This window comes from Symphalangus syndactylus, chromosome 2, assembly GCF_028878055.3.
Source record: "Symphalangus syndactylus isolate Jambi chromosome 2, NHGRI_mSymSyn1-v2.1_pri, whole genome shotgun sequence".
NCBI lineage: Eukaryota > Metazoa > Chordata > Mammalia > Primates > Hylobatidae > Symphalangus > Symphalangus syndactylus.
The window spans coordinates 14,758,741-14,784,593 of record NC_072424.2 but is presented as its reverse complement, the minus strand read 5'-3'; the positions used below and the strand labels follow the sequence as shown (position 1 = coordinate 14,784,593).

At 51.5% G+C, this 25,853-nt stretch overlaps 1 protein-coding gene across 1 annotated transcript; it reads left to right on the top strand.

Moving 5' to 3' along the window:
• Positions 1-308: 308 nt before the first annotated feature.
• On the top strand, positions 309-23,980 carry GPR26 (G protein-coupled receptor 26). The gene is made up of 3 exons (XM_055246374.2): positions 309-1,433; positions 9,294-9,407; positions 22,456-23,980. The coding sequence occupies exons 1-3, from the start codon at positions 766-768 to the stop codon at positions 22,685-22,687; spliced, it is 1,014 nt and encodes a 337-aa protein (XP_055102349.1). The 5' UTR covers positions 309-765; the 3' UTR covers positions 22,688-23,980.
• Positions 23,981-25,853: the final 1,873 nt, after the last annotated feature.

Here is a 25,853-nt window from a genome sequence, read left to right as displayed (position 1 = left end):
GATGGAGGATGATGGGGGAAGGGAGCCACAGTGAGCCAATCACCCTGCACCGGAGCCTTCAGGGCTGGTTCCCTCCGAGCCTGTAAGTGTGAGTGTGTGTGTGTGCGCGCGCGAGTGTGTCTGTGTGTGCACCAGTGGGGATTTCTGTGATAGAAGCAGCCAGATTCCAGAGACAGAGAGAAGAGGAGGGGGAAGAACAAGAGGGGGGAGAAAATTGGGGGTGGGAGAGACAGACGGAGAGAACAGCGCGGGGGGCGGGGAGAGAGAGGTGGAGGGGAGGGCAGAGAGAGAGAGCGAGCCAGAAAGCAGAGAGGGAGGAAGAGAGAAAGCAAGAGAGCGGGAGGGTGCGCGGAGCGGAGCAGAGACAGAGCTCGCGGGCATGGGGTGAGAGCGGGAGGAAGCAGAGGCAGAGGCGGAGCGGGGGCGCAGGTGTCTGCAGCCCAGGATCCCGGGGCGCTAACGGCTTCGGGTTCGACCGCACGCTCAGTCGCTGGCTCCAGAGGTGCTGCGGGCGGCCGGGGTTCACTGCCGCGCGCCAGGTGCCTGCCCGTGAGGCGGCGTGGGGCTCCGGGGTGGCTGCGCGCCCAGACGCCTGCCCGGGAGGGTGCCCGAGGCTCCGGGGTGGCCGCGCGCCCTCCGGGGAGCCATGGCGGCTGGGGCCGGGGGTCGCCGGGCGGCGGCGGCGCCGAGGGGCTGAGCCGGCCGCGGGCTGCGCCATGGCGGCGCCGGGTTGCGGGCCCTGAGCGCCGGCGCGGGGCGCGCACCATGAACTCGTGGGACGCGGGCCTGGCGGGGCTACTGGTGGGCACGATGGGCGTCTCGCTGCTGTCCAACGCGCTAGTGCTGCTCTGCCTGCTGCACAGCGCGGACATCCGCCGCCAGGCGCCGGCGCTCTTCACCTTGAACCTCACGTGCGGGAACCTGCTGTGCACCGTGGTCAACATGCCGCTCACGCTGGCCGGCGTCGTGGCGCAGCGGCAGCCGGCGGGCGACCGCCTGTGCCGCCTGGCTGCCTTCCTCGACACCTTCCTGGCTGCCAACTCCATGCTCAGCATGGCCGCGCTCAGCATCGACCGATGGGTGGCCGTGGTCTTCCCGCTGAGCTACCGGGCCAAGATGCGCCTCCGCGACGCGGCGCTCATGGTGGCCTACACGTGGCTGCACGCGCTCACCTTCCCAGCTGCCGCGCTCGCCCTGTCCTGGCTCGGCTTCCACCAGCTGTACGCCTCGTGCACTCTGTGCAGCCGGCGGCCGGACGAGCGCCTGCGCTTCGCGGTCTTCACTGGCGCCTTCCACGCTCTCAGCTTCCTGCTCTCCTTCGTCGTGCTCTGCTGCACGTACCTCAAGGTGCTCAAGGTGGCCCGCTTCCATTGCAAGCGCATCGACGTGATCACCATGCAGACGCTCGTGCTGCTCGTGGACCTGCACCCCAGGTGAGCCGAGCCCCGCTAGGGCTCTGGGAACAGCCGCGCGGGATCTCGGCGGGAGTGGGAGGTTCCTAGCCCCAGGGGCTCCTTTCCACCGAGCCTCTCTTTCTTCTGAGAACACGAGGGTGGGGAGAGCGGCCCAGCTGTGGGGCTTAAGGAGGTGCTTAGGGTATCAGCAAACCAGGGCCACAAAAATTGTGGGTGAGCCCATCTACATCGTTTTTTGAAGCATCAGAGAAGAAATCACAGACAGTCAGAACTCTGTTGGGCTTCTTCATGCTCATTTTCTGTGTTTGTAGCTTTCACTTTAAATGGCACATGGGAAGTCCGTGGTCTTTGTTCCCTGTTGAAGACCTTCAAAGTGTTTGATTCTGGCCGAGAGGGCGGCCTCGATGCTTAGGGAGCTCCTTAAGAGCTCTTCAGACCCAAGTGTGTCGCTTCTCTGAGTCTTTCCCTTCTCGGGTGTGTGGTGCTGCCTCTGTCTCACGACTGTGTATGTGTGTGTGTGAATTCTGATGGACTCGGGCTGCGTCCTTCCCTGTGGTGGGCCCTGAGGGGTGGGGTGGGGGGGCTCTTCCTAACCTCCCCAGAGAGCACTGTCCAGTGTCTGCCTGACTTGGTGCCTAGAGGCTCCTGCAGAAGGAGTGTGCCCCAAGGCTCCTGGGGCTGAATCTGCCCCCACCTCCGTCCTCACGCTGGCTGCTGTTCTCAGGAGAGCAGATGGAGCTGGGCAAGCATGGGTACCCTCTGGGAACCCCTGCCATCGCAGGAGCCTGTCAGGGAGAGAAGGAGGGAACTCTTAGCTGCGCTGTCCTGAGCTCACCTCAGCTTTCCCCAGGAGAATAGGAAATCGAGGAGGGAAACAGCTGGCAGCGTCTAGACTCTGCTATTTTACATCCTGTTGTCCCGGGGGAAGGCAGGCTCCCCGCTCCGTGTCCTGGGACCCTAGATAAGGGGGTGCTGGGGTCCAGATGGTGTCGCAGGTGAGGCAGGCAGAGAGCTCTGACAGGGCCAGCGAGGGCCTTCCGTGTGAGAGAACTCTGGGAGCCCAGGGGAGCCTCGGGGCAGAGGAAGCTCTGTCCTCTGGTGGTTGTGTTCCACACCAGGGTTGAAGGGGACAGGCTGGAGGTGTCAGGCTGAGCATTCTGAGTATTTCCTGCATGGGAGCAGTAACAAGCAGTCCTTGACCTTCACAGTGCCAGCACATTGAAGGGCAAGTGTGCACGTGTTCATTGTCCCCCTGAGCACAGCCATTCCTGATTGCACACTGGACCAATATTCCAGCCACAGAATCCCCACAGATTCAGGAACAGAATGTACATGTGAGTGACTGAGAGCACATAGATACCAGGACATGTAAATGTGGGAGCTCCACACACAATCTCATGTGTTCACACATAAACTGTATATGTACCAGACAGCTGGCCATGTGTACACAGGTTTATAGGAGTGGCATGAGTGCATTCTGCCACAAAGACATACATTGGCTGTCACAGCACATGTCTCTGCATGGTTCAGTGTCCTTCAAGGGAATATTTGCCGCCACAGTTGCAGAGCTATTGCCCTTTCCATGACTCAGAGCTGAGAGGCTCTTCCTTAGAGGGTGCATCCTTAGCGCTTGGGCTGGGACTGCTCTTAGAAGATGTAGGGCAATGTTGTTTAACTCCCGGGACTAAAGACTCCTAGAGGGGGCCCTCTCACCATGAGTCTAACAGCGGAGGAGGGTTGAGCTGGGAGTGGAACCGGTTCTTATTCAGAGCAGTACAAACTGCATTCCCACTCTTCCTCCAACTTCCAGAAGAGGAGGGGCCATGGTTCCTGTTCAGCCTATTTGGGATGTAGGGCCAGCTCCACTCCTGCAAATCCCTCTGGCTGATGCCAGGCCAGACACTGCAGAGAGAGTCCTGGGGTCTCAGGAGTGGAGGCAGCTACTCTGCTCGCCTTCGATCTCCCCTCCGTTCCTCTGGGAGGACCTTGATCTCTTCTTAGCCCCAGGCTGCTTTGAAGAGCCCCTGCTCCCAGCGCCCTGGGACCCTCCAGGCCCAGTCTCGTTGGAGAGAGAAAAGACTTCTGGGGCCGGGGTTGCCATCGGCCAGTGGCAACAGGCCCCCTGGACTAACGCTCCCTGAGGTCATGGAATAGTGGCAGACCTGATAGCACTGCCCCTTTAGTGAACACAAACTTGTCCTTCTCTGAGGGGTTGATCCCCACCAAGCATGTGGGAGGGACAACACAGGAGGGGATGACCAGTCCACAAGAGACCCTGACAGCCAGTCCACCAGCTTCTATCTTGACAGCACTAACCTCTTCCTCCCTACAAATGAGCAAGTACAGAGCTAGCTCAGGGGCTGCCGGAGCACCACCAGTCTCAGGCAGTGAGCCTCCCAGGGCCATTCAGTGCTGAGAGCTTGTAGGACCCGGGAGTGCTGGTCTTGGGCAGCAGGAGGCGGCTTCTCCCTCTGGACAGCCAGGGCAGCAGCCGGAGTCTTTGCTCACCAGAAGTTTTGTCAGCCTCCACACTGATGGCCCACTGGGACTTATTTACAAAGGACCTGTTTTGAGGACCCAGGGTGGCATTTGTCTTTGTCAGGAAGCTCCTGGTGGTGTCTGCTCTACCTGCAGGATGTTTGGCACCATAAGTAGCAGTCCTCACCCCTTTGCTTCAGCCACCTCCAAAATACCCGGGACCCTCTCTTCTTAATTCAATCTGGGACCCTGGCCCTGGGAAGCATTTCCCACTCCTGCCTTTCTGTGGTGATTTCTTGAGTTACGTTTCTGAAGCAGTTTGGGGTTTCTAATATTTGTTAGACACCTGGTGCTCCACCTGAATGAGCAGCATTCACTTCTCCCAAACCACAGCTGGGGTCTAGTTATAGGCAGCCCCTCTCCCTGGTGCTCCCAGGCGTGGCAGAGCAGGTGGGCCCCAGGGTGTGGTTGCAGGGACCTTGCTCTTCCCTGACTCACTGGCTTGGCTTAGTGGTTTAACAGAAGCAGAATGTTGATGATGAGGTCTCAAAGGGAAGCAGCGTCAAACCTAACTGGAGCTTCCTCTGAGGCTCCCCCAGGCTCTGCTGGGTCCCCCAGTGTGTCCTCTGTGTCCTTTGAGCAATGTCTGCAGATGTTGGCTGAGTGGCTGACTCTGGAGGGTGTCAGAATTGTGACTCAGTAGACAGGAACTACACTGTGCCCTTGACTTTACAGATGAGAAAATGAGAGACCCAATTTTCTAAGAGAAGAGAAGCACTCGCCTAATTCAACAGATCTAGAAAGTGTCTCAAGCTAAGACTCACACTCAGATCTGCCCCTAAGATTTATGGATGGAGCAAATAGTGCAAATGGAAGCTCACCAACTGTGTATATAGAGACTTAGACGTTCTACATTAAGCTTACAAACTGCTAAATGAATTGTGTTCTGCCCTCTTACCTTGGTGAATATACCTTTATAATGATCGGCAAGGCTGGGTTCACATTTAGAATTCTCAGGCTTCTTGGGGATCAACCTCATATGTGCTGGGAGAGCCGAGCTGGCCCACCTGCCTTGCCTCCCACCTCAGCTCTACCCAGCACCACGAGGGGCCTCCCTTGCACACTGCACGTTGCACACCCATATTCCATGCATGTGTGTTGCTCACAAACACCACCCCTCATGGGTCTAGCTGGGCACACAGGTGGCAGAGTCTACCCTCAGGAGGGTAGGACCAGGGGAGATGCCCACACACGTCTTGCAAGCAGGATGAGGGCGTTTGGGCGAAGAATTCCATGTTTTAGGCATTTAGAGCTTGGTTTGGAATGGAAGGTGAGGGCTGTGGGTAGGCACATCCCCTTAGCCCTATGAACTCCTTATTGTATGGGGAGAGATGTGGGACTGTGAATGTGCAGAGCCCAGGGCAGGGGTCCCTCTTGCTGGATTTGAGGGCCAGACTGCTTATGCCAGTGTCCTGACCCCAAACTCAGGGCTCTTGCCCTCCGTCAGTCAGCTTGTTCCCTTGCCTTAAAAGCCAGAAAAACCAGTCTGAGTCACTCCCTAAATACTCAGAGCGTGGGTTCTGGTTGGACTTCAGTTGTCTAGGGATCCTTCCGGACCCAGGCCCCTTGTGGAGAGAAGGGAGGTGTCTGTGGATGGAAGGTTTTAGCTGAGATCACCTCGTTGATTGACTTTCCACATATTCCCAGAATGTGCCGTGCCCTCTGCCCTATGACTGGAGCTGCTGGGAACATCTCTTTCACCCCACATGTCACAATGCTGGAGGGCCTGTCTCCTTGTGTCTCAAGGAAACTGTCATGTCACGGCCTTGGGACCTCCTCCGTCCCCCACTCAGCCACACCAGCACACATGCTCAAACTCTGGCTGAATGTACCTGACCGGGTTGCCTCAGGAGAGCTTTGAGCCTCACACCCTCTGCGCCACAGATCCTGCCTGCAGCTCTGAGGACTCCGGGTACCACCACCAGGCCTGGGGATGTTCGAGAATGCCCGCTGCTCAGTGATTCTGTGGCAGGCAGTGGGGTCTCAGGGAGCCGCCCCAGAACTCACTCAGGAGACCTGGGAGGAGGCCTGACTCTCTCCTGAGCTCGCTGTGTAACCTTAGGCATGTTGTAAACTTCCCAGTTCTCAGCGTTCTCATCTGAATATAAGTAAAATAACAGCTCATAGGGCTGCAAGATTTCAAGGAGCTCAGTTTTGCAAAGCTATGGAGGGGGAAAAATGACAGCAAGCACAAAGCGATGTTGTTCTAGGAGCGGGTGAGCTGTTCTCATACTGTGCTTAAATAATAATCATCATAATAAGCAAGAGGGTGGTGATGTTTCCCTCGGAGCCTGGGGACGGCTCTGCCTTGCTCACCTCTTGCCACCTCCCTGTTCTCACCTGGAAAGCAGGAGAGCCCCAGGCAGAGGAGACGGATTCATCCTTTTCTTTTGGAAGATTTCAGGAAATGAGTGATGTGGCTCCCGACTAGGAGCACCAGACTAGAAGTCAGTGACTGGGTGCTAGCCCCACCTGCACTGTACTCTCTGAGTGGAAAAATCACTCTCTCTTTTGAGCCTCAGTTTCCCCCATCTGTGATCTGGGGTGTGTGGATGAGCCGACCTTTCATACTATACATGGCTGTGGGGTCTAGCTGGTCTGTCCCAAAGCAGAGGCATGACCGGGCCCATGTGGATGTGAACCCCAGGCACAGCACCCACTGTATAGACACCTTTTGGGCTTCATGGCAGGCCCAGTGCCATCAAGGTTAGGAAACCATGTCCACCAGGTCCCTGGAGGCCCAGAGAGGGTCACAGAGCCAGCACAAGCATCAGATCTCCACCTCAGGCCTCCTGACTCTTGGTTCACTCTTGCTGCACCTTTGGCACAGTCTCTGGTTACAGCTGTCTCTGTCAAATGCATGGGGCAGGAAGAGAACTGCAGTAGCGGGAGCTCTGTGGTTTTGGAGGTGGTGCACGTGGCCCCAGAGTCAGAAGGTCTGGGTTCAGGTCCTGCCATCACCTAGAGTGACGAACCGTCCTGGTTTGCCCAAGGTAGAGGAGGGATTCTCAGATCTGAGCCTTTCCCTTTTAAAACTTGGATAGTCTCCTGCAAACTGTTCAGAAACAGTCCCAGATAAACTGGAACAATTGGTCACCCTACCACCACCATTTTCCCACTGTGTGATCTTGGGCCAGTTACTTAACACTTCTGTAATTGATATCTTCTCATCTGAAAAATGGGGACCATGATGATATCAGTCCCTCACTCACATAGATGTTGTGAGTTTTAAATAAATGAATAATATTCCCCATCACAGTATCTAGCATGGCACACATATTATAGACTCAAGAAATGTGGGTTGCTAATTAATATTAATTTCTAGAAATTAATTAATAATATTAGTCATGAGTAATACATTTTCAGCCAGGACGAAATCTGTTTGTACCAAGCCCAACTCCAGTTCTCAACTCTTTAAATTCCTGGAAATGCAGAAGTCAGGGGGAAAAATCTTGGAAGAATTTTAGGAGGCTTCAGTCTAAACTAATATGAAACAGTCCATCTGTGACAGGAAATCTAGTTAAGAGGAGTTTTGATTAAGTATCAAAATCATGAGTCTCCTGGCAGGCAGGGAAGGCTGCCCTGGCTTTAGCGATGTACATGAACCTGACTCATGAATATTCTCTCCACTGCTTGCATTTTTTGAACAGACTGGCCTATTTTTGGAGCCAGGCCACTGCAGCTCAGGCTTGGCACTGCCAAGTTATCTTCACTTCCCAGGCAACTGTGTCCACAGTCTTCTTTCCTGTTCATTTTTGATCCTCTGGAAAGGTCCCACAGCAGAGTGGAGCAGAAACAGGTTTACAGTTAGAGGCACAGGTGGCTCTTGATTCCATCCTCAAAGCTAAGTCCCTGATTCCATGGGGACTTGGGAGTCTCTTAGCTTCTTCAAGCTTGGTCCCTGGAGGAACCAATGACTCCTTCAGTGACCCCCATCATGTGGTGTTCATAGCTCCAGGCAGGGATGAGGCTGTGGATGGAAGAAGCAGGGTTGAAGACATGGAGGAAAGGAAGCCTCCTGCCACATACTGTGTGCATGGAGTCCAGGCTGCCCCAGATGTAAAAGACCAGCTTTGAGTCACACACACGGGTTCAAATCCTGCCTCCACTTAAGCAAATCATTTGGCCTCACAGAGCTCATGCTTTTCTTTTCTTCTTTTTCTCCTCCTCTTCTTCTTCTTCTTCTTTCTTCTTCTTCTTCTTCTTCTTCTTCTTCTTCTTCTTCTTCTTCTTCTTCTTCTTCTTCTTCTTCCTTCTTCTTCTTCTTCTTCTTCTTCTTCTTCTTCTTCTTCTTTCTTCTTCTTCTTCTTCTTCTTCTTCTTCTTCTTCTTCTTCTTCTTCTTCTTCTTCTTCTTCTTCTTTCTTCTTCTTCTTCTTCCTCTTCTTCTTCCTCTTCCTCTTCCTCTTCTTCTTCTTCCTCTTCTTCTTCCTCTTCCTCTTCTTCTTCTTCTTTTCTTCTTCTTCTTTCTTCTTCTTTTTTGTTGTTACTGTTATTGTTGAGACAAAGTTTCGCTTTTCTTGCCCAGGCTGAAGTGCAATGACGCGGTCTCAGCTCACTGCAACCTCTGCCTCCTGGGTTCAAGTGATTCTCCTGTCTCAGCCTCCCAAGTAGCTGGGATTACAGGAGCCCACCACCACGCCCAGCTAATTTTTGTATTTTTGGTACAGGCAAGGTTTCACCATGTTGGCCAGGCTGGTCTCAAACTCCTGACTTCAGGTGATCCACCCACTTCGGCCTCCCAAAGTGCTGGGATTACAGGTGTGAGCCACTGTGCCCGGCCGAGCTCATGGTTTTCATTGTAAACCAGGGCAGGTAAAAACTTTCATTGCGGGTAAAACACACCTGCCAGGATTGATTGTGGTAAAGACAAGAATCTGAGATTCTACTTAGATAGTGGGGCACTCTGGAGCCAGCCCATAGCAGATGATCAGTGAATGATATGAGCAATAATAAGAGGTAATGTTTAATGTTTATTTGTACTGACTTGGGCACTGTGCCGGTGGCTTTGTGTGCTTCACACATGGAATGCATTCCATGCATCTCTGTGCTTTATGCATTTAATTCTCAAAACAGCCTCTTGTAGCATTTTATTACATTATGTGTAATACACTAAAATATATGATGCATATTATTATTTCACACACGAGGACCTTGAGGCTTAGTAATGTCATACTGCTTGCCCAAGGTCAATAGCTACAGCCAAGAATTGACCCTGGGTCTTTCCGACTCCATAGTCAAGTTCTCACACTAGAGACTGCTGCCTGTGTTAGTAAATAGCGCCTCATCCTGACCTAGCAAGGGTGCCTCGTAGTTCACCTTCTCTCCTCTCTCACATGCAGTGTGCGGGAACGCTGTCTGGAGGAGCAGAAGCGGAGGCGACAGCGAGCCACCAAGAAGATCAGCACCTTCATAGGGACCTTCCTTGTGTGCTTCGCACCCTATGTGATCACCAGGTGAGCCTGATTGGCAGGTGTGTGGTGGGACTTTGAAGAGCAAGGCAGGGCCCAGTGACCTTTAGCAGTGGCAGCCTCTCTTGGCCACACGTTCTTCTGCAGGGTGTGTTGTGGGGGGCAAGAGTGAACTTGCCAGATTTAGTGAACAGGAGGCTGCATGCTTTTCCTCTCCACCCTCGAATTCTTTTGGATTCAACTCAGAACCCAAAGGGTGTGAAAGACTCTCTCCCACTCGATTTCTAAATCACATAATTAAACCCTTTATCCCAGGCTCCCAACCCCCAGGAGGCCCTAAAGAGAAGGAGAAGGTGAGAGAAGACAGAGGAAAACATCATCTTCTCCAAAACCCAGCTCCCCACATCCTGCTTCACTGCCCACTGAATGCAAGACAGCCCAACCCCTAGGTGTCCCCAGCCTGAACACCCAGGTCAACAGCAAAGTCACCTGCCACCTGCACAGGGAGCAGGTAGCATGCTCTGTGTCCAGCCAGGTGGGCGTACTTATGCTGTGGCTCAGGGGCTCTTCCACTGTCAGGCCGGGTGCTGTGAGGCTTGTCGTGTTCTCTACCAGATCTCCAGATCCTCAAGCCAGCCAAGGTTGCAATACACTATCCTTGGGTTGTGTATCTCCCAAGCCAGCTTGCTGTAACTGGAGCACTCCCCACATGTGTTAGCCAGAAAGAAGGAAAATATATATTACTCAATCAGTTTGGTGCACTGGAGGGAAAATAAAAACTCCACAACTTTGCATCTAAAGGGGCTTAACTAGTTGAGAAGTTGACAATAAAAAAGGAACTTTGATGGTTATTAGAAGGTGGATATGGAAGCTTTCATTGAATCTAGGAAGCAGCATCTGTGCAGGGTTTTCTGTGTGTGTGTGTGTGTGTGCGTGTGTGTGAGAGAGAGAGAGAGAGAGAGACCCAGAAAAAGAACAGATCCCAGCCACCAGCAGCCCCCAGCATCCTCACCTGCAGGAACCAGGAGGGGCAGCCCTGCCTCACCATCACTCAGCATCTTGCACACCCCAGTGAGGAGGGGGCCCTGTGGACAGTTTGCCCTGTTTCCTCCCATTTGTCCTTACATTCAGCTGAAGCATGATTTGCTCTGGCCTCTGCCGCTGCTCCCAGTTCTTCTTTCTGCCATCCAGGAGGCTGTCCTCTACTCGCAGGAGCCCCTGTGGATTGCAGACACTGGGCCTGACTTCCTGGAGACAGCTCTCCTCTTCTTTTCCCCAGACAGACAACTCTGGGGTGCCTTCCCCTGTCTTCTGTGGCATGCTGCTTTCTCTAGGGGAGATCTAGTTAGCGTGTGTCTCATTTTGAATGTGGGACCAAGGCCTGTCTGCAGGTCTCTGGATGGGTCTGACTGGAGCAGAACTATTGGTTCTTCTTTCTAAAACTGTCCACTAGACCTCAGCACCACCGACATTCTATGCCAGATACTTCTTTGATGCCAGGGGTTGTCTTGGGCATCATGGGGTGTTCAGCAGCATTCCTGGCCTCTACCCAGGGGGTGCCAGTAGCACCTCCTAGTGAGGCAGGGGTACCTTTCCAGGTCCTTCTAAATTTTGATAACTAAAAATGTCTTCAGACATCACCAAATGCTCCCTGGAGACCAGAATCACCCCTGGTTGAGAACCAGTAGTCTAGACCCACCACATCCAGCCAGGAAGCCACAGCTTACATCATTCAGGGTTTTCCACAAGACACAAAGCCCAGATGATAGAGGAGAAAGGATTTCTGTTGCTCCCCAGGTGACAGAGGAGAAAGGATTTCTGTTGCTCCCCAAGTGAGGCGTGGCAGAGGACTTAGCAGCATGACTCTGGAGTGTGCCTCTCCAGAGCCCAAACCTCAGCTCCCCGACACCCTGCTGTGTGACTTTGGGCCAGTGATGTGGCCTCTCTGGGCCTCCAGAAGGGAGTGCGGTGTTGTGAGTATCTAAGGACAGGGACCATGGAGACATGCGGCACAGGCCTGCGGAGGACATCTGTGGTCTTCACTCTCCTTCCCTCTGGCACTTACAGCACCATCCACAGTGCCCCTGCCCTGGACTGGCTGCTGCACCAAGAGGGGATTTGATCCAGTGCAGGAAGGTGATCAGACAGGGGGGCACACAGAGCTCCTCCTCTTAGGTCCCAGAGGACGGGCAGCCATGGGCTAACGAGGTGAATGGGCACGCTCAGAGGATAGGTGACACGGCTCCAACTTCAAACTATTGGATTTTTCTCTGGCTTAATTTCATTTCCCAACATTTTACTTTAAAAAAAAAATTACAGCTAGGTTCTCTGTAATAGTGCCCAGGAAGTAACGTTTCAGTAAAATGGATGATGATAGATTACAACTCAATATGCTCCCTCCAAATGGATTTGGTGCATCTTGGGTTTTAAAAACATTCACAGAACAGTTCGTCCTCCATGGGGATGAGCAGCACCTTACCCGGGAGAGAAGCAATGCCCAGGAAACCTCATGAGTACAAGATATGTCTCTGGCAGAACCCCGCCGGGCCCCACTGCCACCACCCGTGCTGCTTCTGCCTTGGCTTTCTCATGTGTCTGGAGGAGCCATCCTAAGAACACCTCCTAAAGTGAGCACACACCCACTTTCCATTCAGCACATCTCTAGAGCACCTTTTCTGCGGAGCATAAAAGAATCCCTCCAGCGGAGGCATGGGTCAGTGCGACCCCGGGAGTTCCCCTCTGCTGGGGACATTGACCTTGTAGTCCTCTAACCCAGATGGAGCACTGTGTCATGGGAAAGGCCCAGGCTCCACAGGTTCTGGGGCAGGAACGAGCTCTCACGGCTGGGACTTCACGGACAAGCCTTGTGAAGTGGGCCTGGCTGTTCAGGGCGACTGTCCAGGGAGAAGGGACAGCATGAGCCAGGTCTACAGCTGTGCTGTCCAGCACGGCGGTCACCAGCAACAGGTGGCTACAGGGCACTTGATACGTGGCCTGTCCAAATAGATATGCTATAGGTTTAAAAACACACGAGCTCTGAGACTTAGCATGACACACTCTATATATGAAATTAATACATTTTTGGCCAGGGTCAGCAGCTGACACCTGTCATCCCAGGGCTTTGGGAGGCCAAGGTGGGAGGATTACTTGAGGCCAGGAGTTTGAGACCAGTCCGGACAACATAGTGAGACCTCTTTCTCTGAAAAAACATTTAAAATAATAACTAGTAATTTTATATATAGAATTCATAGTGAAATTATAAAGTTAAATAAAATATGTGATTAAAATTAATTGCACCTGTTTCTATTCACTAGCAGAACATTTCAGGTGACACCCGTGCCTGCCTTCTCTCTCTGTCGGCCCTCGCTGGCCTGCGGTCAGGGAAGTCAGGGGTGCGAGGTGTGCCGGTGCCCTGTTCCCCACCCCCCTCCTCCTAGACCTTGAGCTGCTCATATCATCCTTCAGTGGCCAGGACCTCCATGTCAGCCACTGCAAGAGGATGCTCAGAACTTCCTCCTCCACCTTTCTGTCCTGTCAGGGCCCTGCTCCATGTCAGGGTTTATCTGGGAGTGTTTCCTGAGCGGTCAAATCAGTGTCTTCCTCCTTGGGGTCAGGAGGCCTGAAGGAAGGAGACATCAGACCCCGAAACAAGGCAGCAGGGAGAGGAGTGCAAGGCAAATAGAGCCTCCTGGTGGGTCCTCCTGCAATCACATGCTTCTCGGAGCCACCTGACCTTGCCAATCCCTCTACCCCCACATGGCTTCCACAATGTCCAACCAGATGCTTAGTCTTTAGGGTGGCTGGGAGCTCCCCGCCAGGCACACCCTGATGGGCTTCTGTGAATTTATATTTACTGCACCAGGGGCCATCTGAGCCCCAGCTGTGCATGGGTGCAGCCAGGACCCCATCAGAGCTCCGCTTCCCCTGCCAGGACATGGACTGCCAAGCTGGGCAGGGTGTGGAGGGGACAGGATTAATCTCACAGCCACCTCCAAGGAGCCTGATGCAAACTCTTCCATCTTCCTCTGAGTCAGGGTTGAGAAACACACATTGCTTGTAAGGAGAAGCCAATCAATAGTAAGGAATCAATAAGATCACCCTGCAAAGCATTCAGCACCGTGTGGACTTATCATCCACTCTGGAATCCGGATCACTGACATTTCCAGTAGCAATTTTTTATTTTTCTGCTGTTCTTTTCAAGATGATTTTCAAGTGTAGACATGACCAGTCTCAGAAGAAGCTGAAGGCAGACCTCTGAAATGTAGTTCTAACTTCTTATAGAAAATGAGTCGTTGTGGAGAACCAAAAGCCATGGGTTTTGGAGGCAAAGGACCCCCTAAGCTATGACGTCATGCAGGGAGGGTGAGCTGGTTGCACCATGCAGACCAACTTTAACCCACTGCTGGTGACCAGCAGAGCACTGTGTCGAAAGCAATTGTGAAGCCAGGCTGGGATTAGCGGGAAAGTGGTAGGAATGGCTGAGAGGCACGCAAGCTTGAAGTTTTTCTTCGGTTTGCCAACTTGACTTTACATTAGAATCGCCTGGAGAGCTTTACATCCAAACCCTTATCTGGACCTCACACTGAACCAGTTCAGTTAGACTCCCTTGGTGTGGGGCTGGGCATGGGTGGCTTTAAGCTGCCTCAGATAATTCTAATGGCCAGCGTGCTGATAGCCATGTCTCTATTGCATCCCAACCCATTTTACTGCTGGAGTAACTGAGGACTGCGGTCAGGGAGTGTTTGAATAATTGCCCAGAGCTACACATCTAGTCGGCAGTGGAACTGGACTTCCAACCTCACTGGGCTCTCCACCCGCCCCTCAGGCTCTCAGAGGCCTCTGGGGAGTCTTTGCAGACCCAGGTCTCCCCTCCTTTCTTGTGTAGATCTGTGGCTGTGGTATTAAAGCCCATGGCATGCAGAGAGTGCTCCCAAACCCCTTCCCCAGGATCTCTACCCACTCCCAAGGCAGATCTCCCGAGGCTTGCTGAGCGAGTCATACTCCTGGACTCCCATCAGCCCACTGCACTGCAGCTGCAATCGTGGACTGCAGCCCTGGGGCAGGCAGAAGCCTGGGGGAACATCCAAGGGTAGGTCCTGGAAAGTTCTGGAGCTCCATATGGAGGAAGTCACTTCCTTGGCTGCACATACAGGCTCTCTTGAGAACAGCAGCCTGAGCTGCATCCCTCCAACCTGCCAGGTGCTCAGTGGTGGTGGCCCAGGGGCATTGAGCTCAGCTGTAGCCCCAGCACTAAAGAGGCAACACAGAAGATGTGGCAGGTGTGAACCCTGTTCTGGGTCAGATCCCTGAGATGGGGGACTCCTGGCCTAGATGGGATTAGTGGGGACCAGGAGGCAGCCCTTGGGTGGAGCTTGTTTGAGCTAAGAAATGTATAACCGCAACAGGTTCAGCTGGATCTGATGTTGCTGTGCCTTCCACAGCACTCCACAGTTCTACAGCACCCCCAAGAGATGGACTGGGTGAGCTATGTGAGCTCCACTCTGCAAATGGGGGCACTAAGGCTCAGAGAGGAAAGAGACCGCACAGGTCAATTAGCTAGAAAGACTCAGGGAACCGGGCAGCCTGAGTCCATCTGCAGATGCCACTGGGCAGCTCCAGGGCCACCTGGGCAGAAGGATGTCTCCCTTGCATGCAGCACCTCCTCATTGTTCTCTGCCTCCTCACTGTCCATAGAAATAAAAATCAAAACCCACCGAGGCAGTGACACACTGATCCTGGGGAATTCAGAAAGGAAAAGTAAGGACAAGCTCTATCTCCTTAATTAATTCAGGAAGGTCCCTTCATTTTTAATCCTGTAAGTCCTCACTCTGTACCTGAAGCTGTACCAGAGCTGTCCAGACACCCTCTGCACCGAGTTAACATTCTCTTGGGTTTTTTTTTTTTTTTTTTTTTTTTTGAGACAGAGTCTCACTTTGTTGCCCAGGCTGGAGTGCAATAGTGCAATCTCAGCTCACTGCAACGTCCACTTCCCTGGTTCAAGTGATTCTCCTGCCTCAGCCACCCAAGTAGCTGGGACTGCAGGTGTGCACCATCAGGCTGGGTAATTTTGGTATTTTTAGTAGAGACGGGGTTTCACCATGTTGGCCAGGCTGGTCTTGAATTCCTGACCTCAGGTAATCCACCTGCATCGGCCTCCCAAAGTACTGGGATTACAGGCATGAGCCACCGTGCCTGGCGCTAACACTCCCATTTTAAAGATGAGGAAACTGAGGCTCAGTCAGGTTCCAGCCTTCCCCAATTCCATCAAGTGACTCAGCCTCAATTCTAGTGTTTTGCCTGAAACTGGCACCCGTGCCCAGCCCCTCACAATGACCGCTCTGCTTCTCCTCTCAGTAGAAGCAAAGGTTCCTACTTTCCTCCCAGAGGGATGTGGGGAGACACGTTGAGGCACGACCCACTCAGAAATGGAATGCTGCAGTTTCTGAGATTATTGAAACCAAGTTGTTCATGTGTCACTCACACCCTTCATTGAACTGTCAGTGCAGAAACTAATATTCCCCACAACTCCCCAGTGAATGTATCTAGGCAGCCGGCCTTGCCTCTTCCACCCGCCTTGCCGCTTCCACCCGCCTTGTACCTTATAAATGGAGACGTGTCAAGAGTGTAGGTTGACGTCAGATGGCGGCTGGGAATGCTGGGAGCTGGGAGGCCAGGATATTGAGGAAGAGAGGAGGATTCTGCTGTAATATCTGCCACCCCTTTGAGTTGTTGGAGAAGATTCCACTGGCTGGGCGGGGGATTCCCTTCTCTTTGTCCCCCTTCTATTCACATTTGCCTGTTAACTTTCTCAGATAGGAAAGCATAAGTCTTGGGTCAAGTGTTTAAAAGAACCATTCCAGTGTTCCTGTAGATTCTCAAGCTTTCTATTGGAGAGCATGAAGCTTTATAACCATACCTGTCACTTAGTGAACACCTGCCGAGCACCTGGGGCTATCAGCACATACCTTATTTCATCTGGGACAGCTTTAACAAGGTAAGTGCCAGAATCCTAGTCTCACAGAAGTTCAGAGAGGTGAGATGAGTTGCTCAAGGACATATGGGTAGGGAGTGACTGAGCCAAGAGTTAAAGGTCGGTGTCAGGCCAGTTGGCTGTAACTCAGCCTTTAGGCCATGCCACAACACCAAAGACTGGGGCAGGCACTGGAAACACAGAGAAGCCACATGTGTATGTTTTCGGCCTGATTTCCAGTAGGGCCACACATAAGTCCCATGACATGAACTCAGATGGCCTCCAAGCTCCTGTGAGTGAAGCAGGCATTTGAGTTTCTCTAGCAAAATTGGTGGGTTCCCCTGCAGTCATCCCCAATCTCCCATGTCACTGACAGCAGCTTATGTAGCTGGAGTTCCCAAGAGACCATCAGCACTGGTAGCCAGAGCCACTGGCAGATGCAGTTGGCATCTCAGAAAGACAGGACATCCAACTCTACCAGCCGAAGAGCCGCCTGCACTTGTTCACTGGGGCACATAAGGCCACAGTGGGAAACATATTTGCAAAGCTGCACCTTCACTCTTAATAGAAGTCTGACACCTCCAAGTCACAGTCACACAGGCTCTGTGTCCTCAAAGCCCGAGGTCACAGAGGACTCTTCCCAGAGTCTTTGAGCAGGGCCTGCACATCCACAACAGGTTCTCATCCAAAAGCTCAAATGACATATTTTCTGAATTAAAATCCACATGTCTGGAAGCATTTGTAGGGCTATGCTCTCCGCAGCGATCTACGCTTACAAATAATTGTGGTTGTCGTAAATCACTGGAATCAGGCTTTGAGGCACTTGAAAATCTGACAGCACCATTATTGTGGCTTTTCAAAGTCAGGAAAACGTGTAGATGGGAGAGGGGTCTCATATGCAGGGGATTCCCAAAGATTGATATTCTGTTAGTAAAATGACTTCTCCATTCTGTCTCGTAAAAATTTAAAGCACCAGCTCATTACTTCAAATACGCGAGCTGAGTTCTCCAGAAGTCTTGGGAAGACCGTGGGCTGGCTGTCCAAGGAATGTCCTGTGGCCCATGTTGCATTTAGTACACAACGTTTGTGTGTGTGTATACATGTGTATGTATGTGTGTGCATGTGTTTATGTGGATGTGTGTGTACGTGCATGTGCATTTGTGTGAGTGAGAGAGGGAAAGAGGAAGAGAAAAGAGAGGAGAGATGATGGTGGCATAGAAGGTGTAAAAAGAGGGCGCTAATTTGTCACTTTAAATTCAGGATTTGAAAGTACAGGTGCTTGATCACACTGAGGAACGGGAACCTGAGTCAAGGAGGCCAGTGGGGCAGCCTGGCACCAGGAAGACACATGGTTGCCGGCACCCACCTTCCAGTTTCAAATCCTGGTTCCTGCATGTTCCAGCTGTGTAGCTGTGACACTTCTCTGCCTTGGTTCCATCTTCTGTACCATAGGGAGAGTGATATTGGGGTCCTGAGATGGTCTCTGTGAAGCAGTTAAGGAGACACAGAGCCCCTGGGGGCCCACAGGAGGTGCTGGGTCAGGGGCTGCAGGGGTTACTGGTCCTGTTCTCACTTCGGAACTTGCTTCCCTTGGGGATTGTCATTGTGGAGCAAGATCAGGACACGGGTCTCTCCAGAGGCTCAGAGAAGGCCTTGGAGTTCTGGCAGACATGCCTCCCTCCTGCCTCCCAGGACCAGGACTGCCTAGACTGCTGGGTGGGAATGTGAGGTCCCCGTGGGTGAGGAGCAAGGGTGGGCAGCTTCCTGTCTCCATCAGCCCTGGACTGTGGCAGCCAGCTCAGATGCACCAGTCACCCACATCAGAGGGGCTTGTTACTGGACTGTGGCAGCCAGCTCAGACGTGCCAGTGACCCACATCAGAGGGGCTTGTTACTGAGAGAGGAGGCATGACTCCGTGGAATAGTTCCCTGGACAGCTATCAGAACATAGGAATGCAAGCACACAGGGTTTGGGGGTCTGGCAAGATCTGTGGGTATCTGCTCTGTGTCTCACCCTAAGTCAGAAAAATACACGTCTCTGTGCTCTGCTTCCTTTTCATCCACAAGTTCTGCACCCTGCAGCACTTTGTATCCTCTGCAAACTCACACACCGCAGGCTTCCACAGGGGCTGGGCTCCTGTGTCAGAATCCCCTGACATGCTTGGAAGAGGGGATCCCGGCCCCTCCCCAGCTCCGTCCCCTCCCCCCACCTGATGGGCTGACCGAGGGTGTGGACCTCACGCAGGGAACTTTCTGGGGGGAGCTGTGTCAGGGCAGGCATGTGTGCCTTTTGAGCACAGAAGCATGAACGTTTCCCCCTGAATGGAGCCTGATGCCCCAGAGAGCACACGGAAAGTCATCTTGTGCTCAGTGGAAGGTCGGGGCAGGTGGCAGGCAGCAATGTTTGTGGGGACAGGCCCTGATTTCTAGAGGGTGGCAAGGGGCGGCACCCTGCTCCTGCGGCTGCTAATCTTTGTCAGATCTCCAGGGTTGACCTTGGCCTACACAAGCTCTAGGAGTGGGGTGGGGCTGGTTGATGCTGTTATGGCCAGGGGTCCCCAGAACAACCACACAACCACACAGCCTCCCCTGCTCCCCATGGGGTTCTTCAGGGGGCATCTTGGTTTGCTAGGGCTGCCGTAACAGAGTACCACAAACCGAGCGGCTCTAACACAGAAAGACCTCTCACAGTTCCCGAGGCCAGAAGTCCAAGATCAAGGTGTTGGTTCCTTGTGAGGGCTGTGAAGAAGAGCCCACTCCACGCATCCCCCGAGCTCCTGGTGGTTTCCTGGCCGTTTTTGGGTTCCTTTGCTTGCAGATGTCTCATCCTGATCTCTGCCTTCGTGTTCACACGGCACTCACCCTGTGTGTGTGTCTCTGTCCAAGTTTCTGTCTTTATGAGAACACCAATAGTACTGAATTAGGGGCCCGCCTTACTCCATTATGACCTGATTTGCATCTGAAACAATCTTATTTCTAAGTAAGATCACATTCCGACACTAGGGGTTAGGACTTCAACATGTGAATTTTTGGGGGAGACGCAATTCAACCCATAACGGGGGCCATGACAAAAGGAAGCCAGGTCCTGCTCTGTCAACACCTGAGCCCAATAACCCCTCACTGTAGGGCTCTCGGCCAGAACTAAGCAGGAGACAGGGCCTTACACTGGAGACTTCTGCTCTGCGAGCTGCCTCCCTCTCACGTCCCGTCCTGAGACCATCCACTAACTTTAACTGTGGAAGGGAAGGAGGGAGGGGGAAAGGCATTAAATAAACTGACCACATGGAGGAGGAGAGGCTCCCTTTAGCACACTGTGACCCTGCCCACTAGTGACCTGTGACTGGGCAGAATCGTAACGCCCCTTTCCTGGAGGGAAGGGCACAAGGAAGGGGTGAGCAGAGCTAGATCTAGCAGGAAAACATGGACCAAATTGTCCCTCTCTAAAAGGTCATCTGGAAGGAATCTGGTGCTTATCCAGATGCCTGCCCAGATCTGGAATTAGAAAGAAGTCACTGTGGCAATGTGGAAACCCTTGCCTCTTCTCATCAACAAAAGGAGCTGGGGGCTGTCGGAGCTAGTGTGGAGCATAGCCAGCAGCCAGTCATGGCAGGCGCAGGGAGCCACCTGCATGGGGCCACGAGAAAGCGGCTCAGCCAGCCACAGCCGGGCCTGGAGGGGGCATCCCAGCTACCCCCGCCAGTGGCCACGTGGCAGTAGTGTCCAGGCCTGTATTCAGCCAAAGCATCTCTTTGCTTGGAGGCCCTGATAAAGGCCAGACATTGGCTTTTCAAAGCAGAAATTGTCATTGTGCACAGTGTGAGGGGCAAGTGACCAAAGTTCCAGACAGCATATAGTGACCTCATGGGAAAGGGGTTCTTGGAGCCGGAAGGGACCCCAGAGCTTCCTTTGTCATGTCTGCAATGCTGAGATTCACATCTTGGCATAGCCACTAGCCAAGACTTGGACTGCAGTTAGGTGGAGCTGGGCTTCCCATGCAGGAGACCCTGACTTGCTGCTCACCTCTCTGAGCCTCGATTTCCTCACCTGAGAAATGGGAATAATGATTCTCATTCTGCTGGATAATTGCATGGTTAGAGGTTGTACACACAAATGCTTGGCCCAGAGGAGACATTCAACTGGGAATGATGATATCTGAGCCAGGTGGAGAGCTCAGACTTGCCATGACATCTCTGAGAAGCAAATGCAATAGATTTTACCTCTTAATTATCTAAATGGTGAAATTTTAGATTGTCCTGAATAATTTTATTCTGTGAAATCTACAGAGCCTGCAAATAACGATTTCGATCTTGCTGGATGGTTTGATGGTATCTGGTTCTTTTAATAAATCCTTTTGGCATAGCCAAAATGCTAAGCCTGAAGTTAGCAATGTGTAAAAAATTATAGACATTTTGAAAAAGCAATTTGGCATCGCATAGCAACAACGTGTTGGCATTCAGCTAATTCATTATTATTATTAGGTGTGAATTCTAAATTCAGGTTTTTTTGTCCCTTTGAATTCATCACTTCTCAAAATAGATTTCTTAAAAGTACAGATTTCCTAAATGTTCACAGCTCCATTTCCCCATTCAGGCTCCCAAGCATATGAGAGGAGACATAGCCACAGTCCCCCACAGGGTCAGAGGGCAAAGGTAGACAGTGGTGCTGAAAATGGGATGCCAACTAGAGGGGCCTCAGAGTGGACTCCTTGAGAGCCTGTTCCAGAAAGGGGCATTTCTATGGAGGATCACAGTCCGCCAGCTTCCTCCTCCTCCCCTTCGGCAGCTCTACAGGCCAAAGAAGGCTTAAGAATAACCAACTAAAGATAGAAGCACTGAGTTCCAGCTCAAGCTCAGTTCTTTCTGTACCTGGGTCCTCACCTGGGCAGATCCCCAAGCTGAGAGCCACCACCGCCTTCTATCTGCAGGTACTCCAGGTAGAATACAGGTACTAGACCCCCAGTCACAGGGGAGTACATGTGCTGCACCTTCCATGGCCACTGACTTGCTGTGTGATGTCTGGCAATCCCTTTCCCTCTCTGGGCCTCAATTTTTTCATATGACATTAATGGGTGGAGGAGAGAGTGTTATATGATCTCCAGACTCTCCCAGCTCTGTGGGTCTTTTCTATTTCATGTTAATGCTGGATAATGTCCAAATATGGCCAAGAGTGCTGGACACACTTGAGAGAGTAAATGGCCTGATTTGGGTGGAGGCTAGAATTCTGTTGAAAGCTTTCCCTGACGTCATAACATGATATTAGCACCCTTGTCTGGAGCTGTCTGGTGGCACCAAGAGGACTCTAAGATACATGGGCTGTGTCTTTCCCTGCCCCTTCACCAAAAGAATGAGGGTCCCTTTAGGATCACCTGAAACCGCGGCTATTGTCAAAGAGCACCAGGATCCCAACCCAGGGAAGAGGCCTTCCTTGCCAGCATTCTTTCCTGTGCATGACATACTTTGAGCTTTGCAAAATGTTTTCAAAATTGTCCTCAGCCCTTCCTTCCATGCAACTTCCTTAGGAACACAGAGCCAGGATTGGAAGCAAACAATGGGACCAGACTCTTCTAGTTAAAAGATCATTGAGACGATATTGTCCCACCTTTTTGTTTTTCACATGAGACATACAGGTCCAAGGAGTGAACAGAGGTGCCCAGGGCCATATGACAAGTCAGCAGCAGAGTTGGTGACAAAGCCAGGACAGCCAGCTATTAGCTGATAGCTGGGTTCTCGATGCAGCTTGGATTTCAGAGTCAGACAGACCTGGGTTCAAATCCTGCCTTTACAATTACTGGCCATGTGACCTTGGGCAAAGTATTTAACCTCCTGGGACATCTGTTTCCTTGCATGTAACACAGAGATGGTCATATCTCCCAGCGCTCAGCAAAATCACATACGGAAAGTGCTTAACACAGTGTGTAGAATAAAATACAGCCTGATGAATGTTCACCATCATCATCATTATTGGTGTAAACTGTTATCATTGTTATTTGAGGAGGCAGTCTCAGATAAATTGAGGGTTGGGCTGGGAAACCGTTGTCTGCAGGGCACAGACAGGCCCTGGCCCATGGCCACTCCAGGCGGCGCTTAGCTATGTCCTCATTAACAGCTTCCCTGTCTCTCTGCAGGCTAGTGGAGCTCTTCTCCACGGTGCCCATCGGCTCCCACTGGGGGGTGCTGTCCAAGTGCTTGGCGTACAGCAAGGCCGCATCCGACCCCTTTGTGTACTCCTTACTGCGACACCAGTACCGCAAAAGCTGCAAAGAGATTCTGAACAGGCTCCTGCACAGACGCTCCATCCACTCCTCTGGCCTCACAGGCGACTCTCACAGCCAGAACATTCTGCCGGTGTCTGAGTGAAGGACCACGCTCCTGCTGAAGAGTTTAGAATGAGGCAGCGGTGAGAAGAAAGGTGGGAGGGCGTGGGGGCCCCTGGGTGGACACCACCAGCCGCCAGTTCCTGGCATGCCCAGTGATCCTGGTTCCCTGGCTTGTAGGGGCTCCAGAGCCTGCTTCCTGGTTCCTCAAGGGCAGACATTGGACACTCCTTATTTGTCACCAAAGGTTGACTGTGGGCCGTGTGCTGGCCTTTCTTTCTAAGAAGCTGCTTTGAGCTCCTGGACTCACCTGAGGCTCCCTGGGGGATGACGCTCAGTTTTGTCACTGTCAAGGATGCAGAGAGCTGGTGGTAGGTGGGAAGCATGGTGTCCACCTGCCTGCTGACCACTGGATGCTGCTCCATGCTGAAGAAAAGTGACAGTCTCCAGGGGACATTTCAGCCATGCTAAAAGGGAGGCTGGCAGTGGTCATTTGGCCTGGATCTAACATGGCACCTCGTCTCCACAGGGTAGTGGTGGCTGCTTCAACCCAAATATTATTCAGCTGGTACTAATGACATTATGCCCAGCTGGGACCCTTGGGCTGTGTGCTTGAGGGGAAATGTTTCACAACTAGTGGCTGCCCAATTGCTGCTGACCGGTTGTCTTAGAAATGGTCAATTGGATTCAACTTTTGTCCTCTCCTTCCCCCTAAAAGCGAATGTTTGTGTGTGCAGACAATCTTAGCATGAAAATGGTTTAAATAGGCTGGTCCTACATGTATTAGGTTCTTTCAAGTTTGACTGGGAGGTCACCTTTTTCTGATTTACAAGTCCTAATTGTCAGAGCTCAGTAAAGGCAGGAGGAAAGTGGCCGGTTGGTCCTCCCCTCCCCCTGTTTGTGACCTGAATTTACAGGAAGTGTTTCACCTTGTCTTCTGCATCTTATCTGGCATGTCCTGGGAGATGGATGGGCAAGAACTGGCCTGAGCAGGGATTTTTGCCTTGATTTTAAGTCACTGGGTTCCATTGTCCTGGCACCTCCATTTCCTTAGTTTCTGTAAGCCTATTAACAGAAGGTAGAGGCTGTTCAAGGTTATCAAGAAAGTGCCCTGTGCTAATGATGAGACAGTGAAATTTTTGTTTTTTCGAAATGGGAGTTTCACTCTTATTGCCCAGGCTAGAGTGCAACGGTGCGATCTAGGCTCACCGCAACCTCCGCCTTCCAGGTTCAAGCGATTAGAGACAGTGAAATTTTTATGGAATACTGCACCTATAAAACACATGCCAATCTGTTAGCAGTCCTGACTTGATTTAATAAAAACCAAGGAGACCCACCCCTGCTTTCTGGCCATCTCTTCTTTGTCTACCATTTCAGATTGACTTGTGAATACTCAGAGCAGTTATTTTTCAATCCTCCACTCTAAGTGATTCCTCCAGGGTGGGAAGCACGGGGAGCAATGGAATCAGATGGCTCATTCTCTCCTGCCAGCTCTTTACATCCTAACTTTGGAGGTATAGAAGGAAGGATGTAGTCCAACGGGAAGGAAGTGAAGAGTCTATTGGTTTTCACTTCTAGGCAGTCCCAATTTTTAAAGGCAGAGAAGTATCTGCATCTTTATTTGAAAAGATGTCTTATTAACTCTTAGCTCCTCAGTTAGAAAACAATTCACCTGGCTTAGTCTTATCTAGTTTCAAAGTTTCTGTGGAGACTAGAATGGAGACAGGTGTAGCTTCCAAGGAGGCCTTGGCGTCTTGCAGTTGCTGTCAGAGATGGGCTCATATCTGCTTGGGGAAGCCAATGGGGCACGATCCTTCCCAATTTCGTGATCTGGGGCATCATGTTGGTAGCTGGAAATCAGCCACGGTGGGAGTGTTTATACCATGAAAATCAGCAAATGCTGTAAATCAGGCCTTTTGCCTCACAGAGAGCTGATGGTGAAACATCTACTAGCACACCACTGCCAGACATGACTCTGTGTGTCCCTGAAACAAAATTGCTCTGGCTCAGAGCTCCTTTGGCCACTCATATTACAATAGCGACAGACATTTGCTTCCTGGTGGCAAGTAGCTGTGCACCCTCCAACATCCCAACCCCAGAAGGACCAGTGGGATTGAAAACCAGCAGAAGCCAAGACAGGATGCACAGCTGACTTGGAGGAGAGTAGCTCCCTTCTCACACAAACGCTTTCAAAGTTGGGCAAAAGTGGCCCAGTGCATGAGGTCAGTCGACAGCCAAATTCCAGCAGCAAAATATATTTTCATCAATATCACTTTGGGAGAATAACTGTGGCACATGCTCTTTCTGCCTTCTCTGTACTATAGGCAACATGTTGTACTCCCAGTAGCAACTAGATCTCTTTTACCTCTTCTTTAGCCAAGAAGCAAGATCTGTCACCCACAACATCACATATCTTGAAAAGATGCTTTTCATAATTTTCACTATACCTCTAAAACCAATTGTACCGGCATCACGTAGACAAAAACTCCAGATAAGTCCATTGATTCGGTATTTTCATTATTATTTGGACACATAAATTAAATCCCAAGGGAAAGTGAGAAGAAAATTAATGTATTAGCAACCAATGTTAGCCAACTCTGCTGTAATTACCTTTAGATAAATGTTTATTTTCATCTCTATACAGTCTATCAAATTTACCCCCTGGCTTTATTACTCCCAATTGAATTATCTACCTCATTTTGTTAATTTAATTTATCAAAGGTAACATTGTTTTCTCAGGTATAACACATAGAAACACCAAGATTTTCAGCATCTGAATCAAACTAAAACTACTTGCTTGACTTCACTCCAGGATGAGACTTGACCTTTAAGGCCCAAACTCTGGTGAACTGTTGGACTGGGTGGAAATCTTTCAAGAAGCTTGAAAATAAGGCCATAAAGGAGGGGCTTTCAAATTCCTAAATCCATATATAGGGCTGAGTTCCTAGTCCTACACAATCAGAATTTGCCTTTTTAAGTCACCCTGCAACTATTCCGGCTTTTTATATGGCACCTTTCTGAGGGAGGGGATTTTACAGCCGAGGGACCTCCAAAGGGAACGTCCATTTGCATGTGTGCCCTGGTATTTAGGGTTTGTCTCGTGGTCAGCTCGCCTCTCAAAGATCGCTCACCAATCACCTGCCTGTTTTTACTTAGAAAGCAGGCTTGGGCAGGAGGGGAAATGGATTTGAACCATCTTAGACCAACTC

Coding starts and splice junctions, on each gene's coding strand:
- GPR26 (XM_055246374.2), top strand. CDS start 766: ATGAACTCGTGGGACGCGGGCCTGGCGGGGCTACTGGTGGGCACGATG. Junction 1,434..9,293: donor CTCGTGGACCTGCACCCCAG/GTGAGCCGAGCC, acceptor TCTCACATGCAG/TGTGCGGGAACGCTGTCTGG. Junction 9,408..22,455: donor GCACCCTATGTGATCACCAG/GTGAGCCTGATT, acceptor GTCTCTCTGCAG/GCTAGTGGAGCTCTTCTCCA.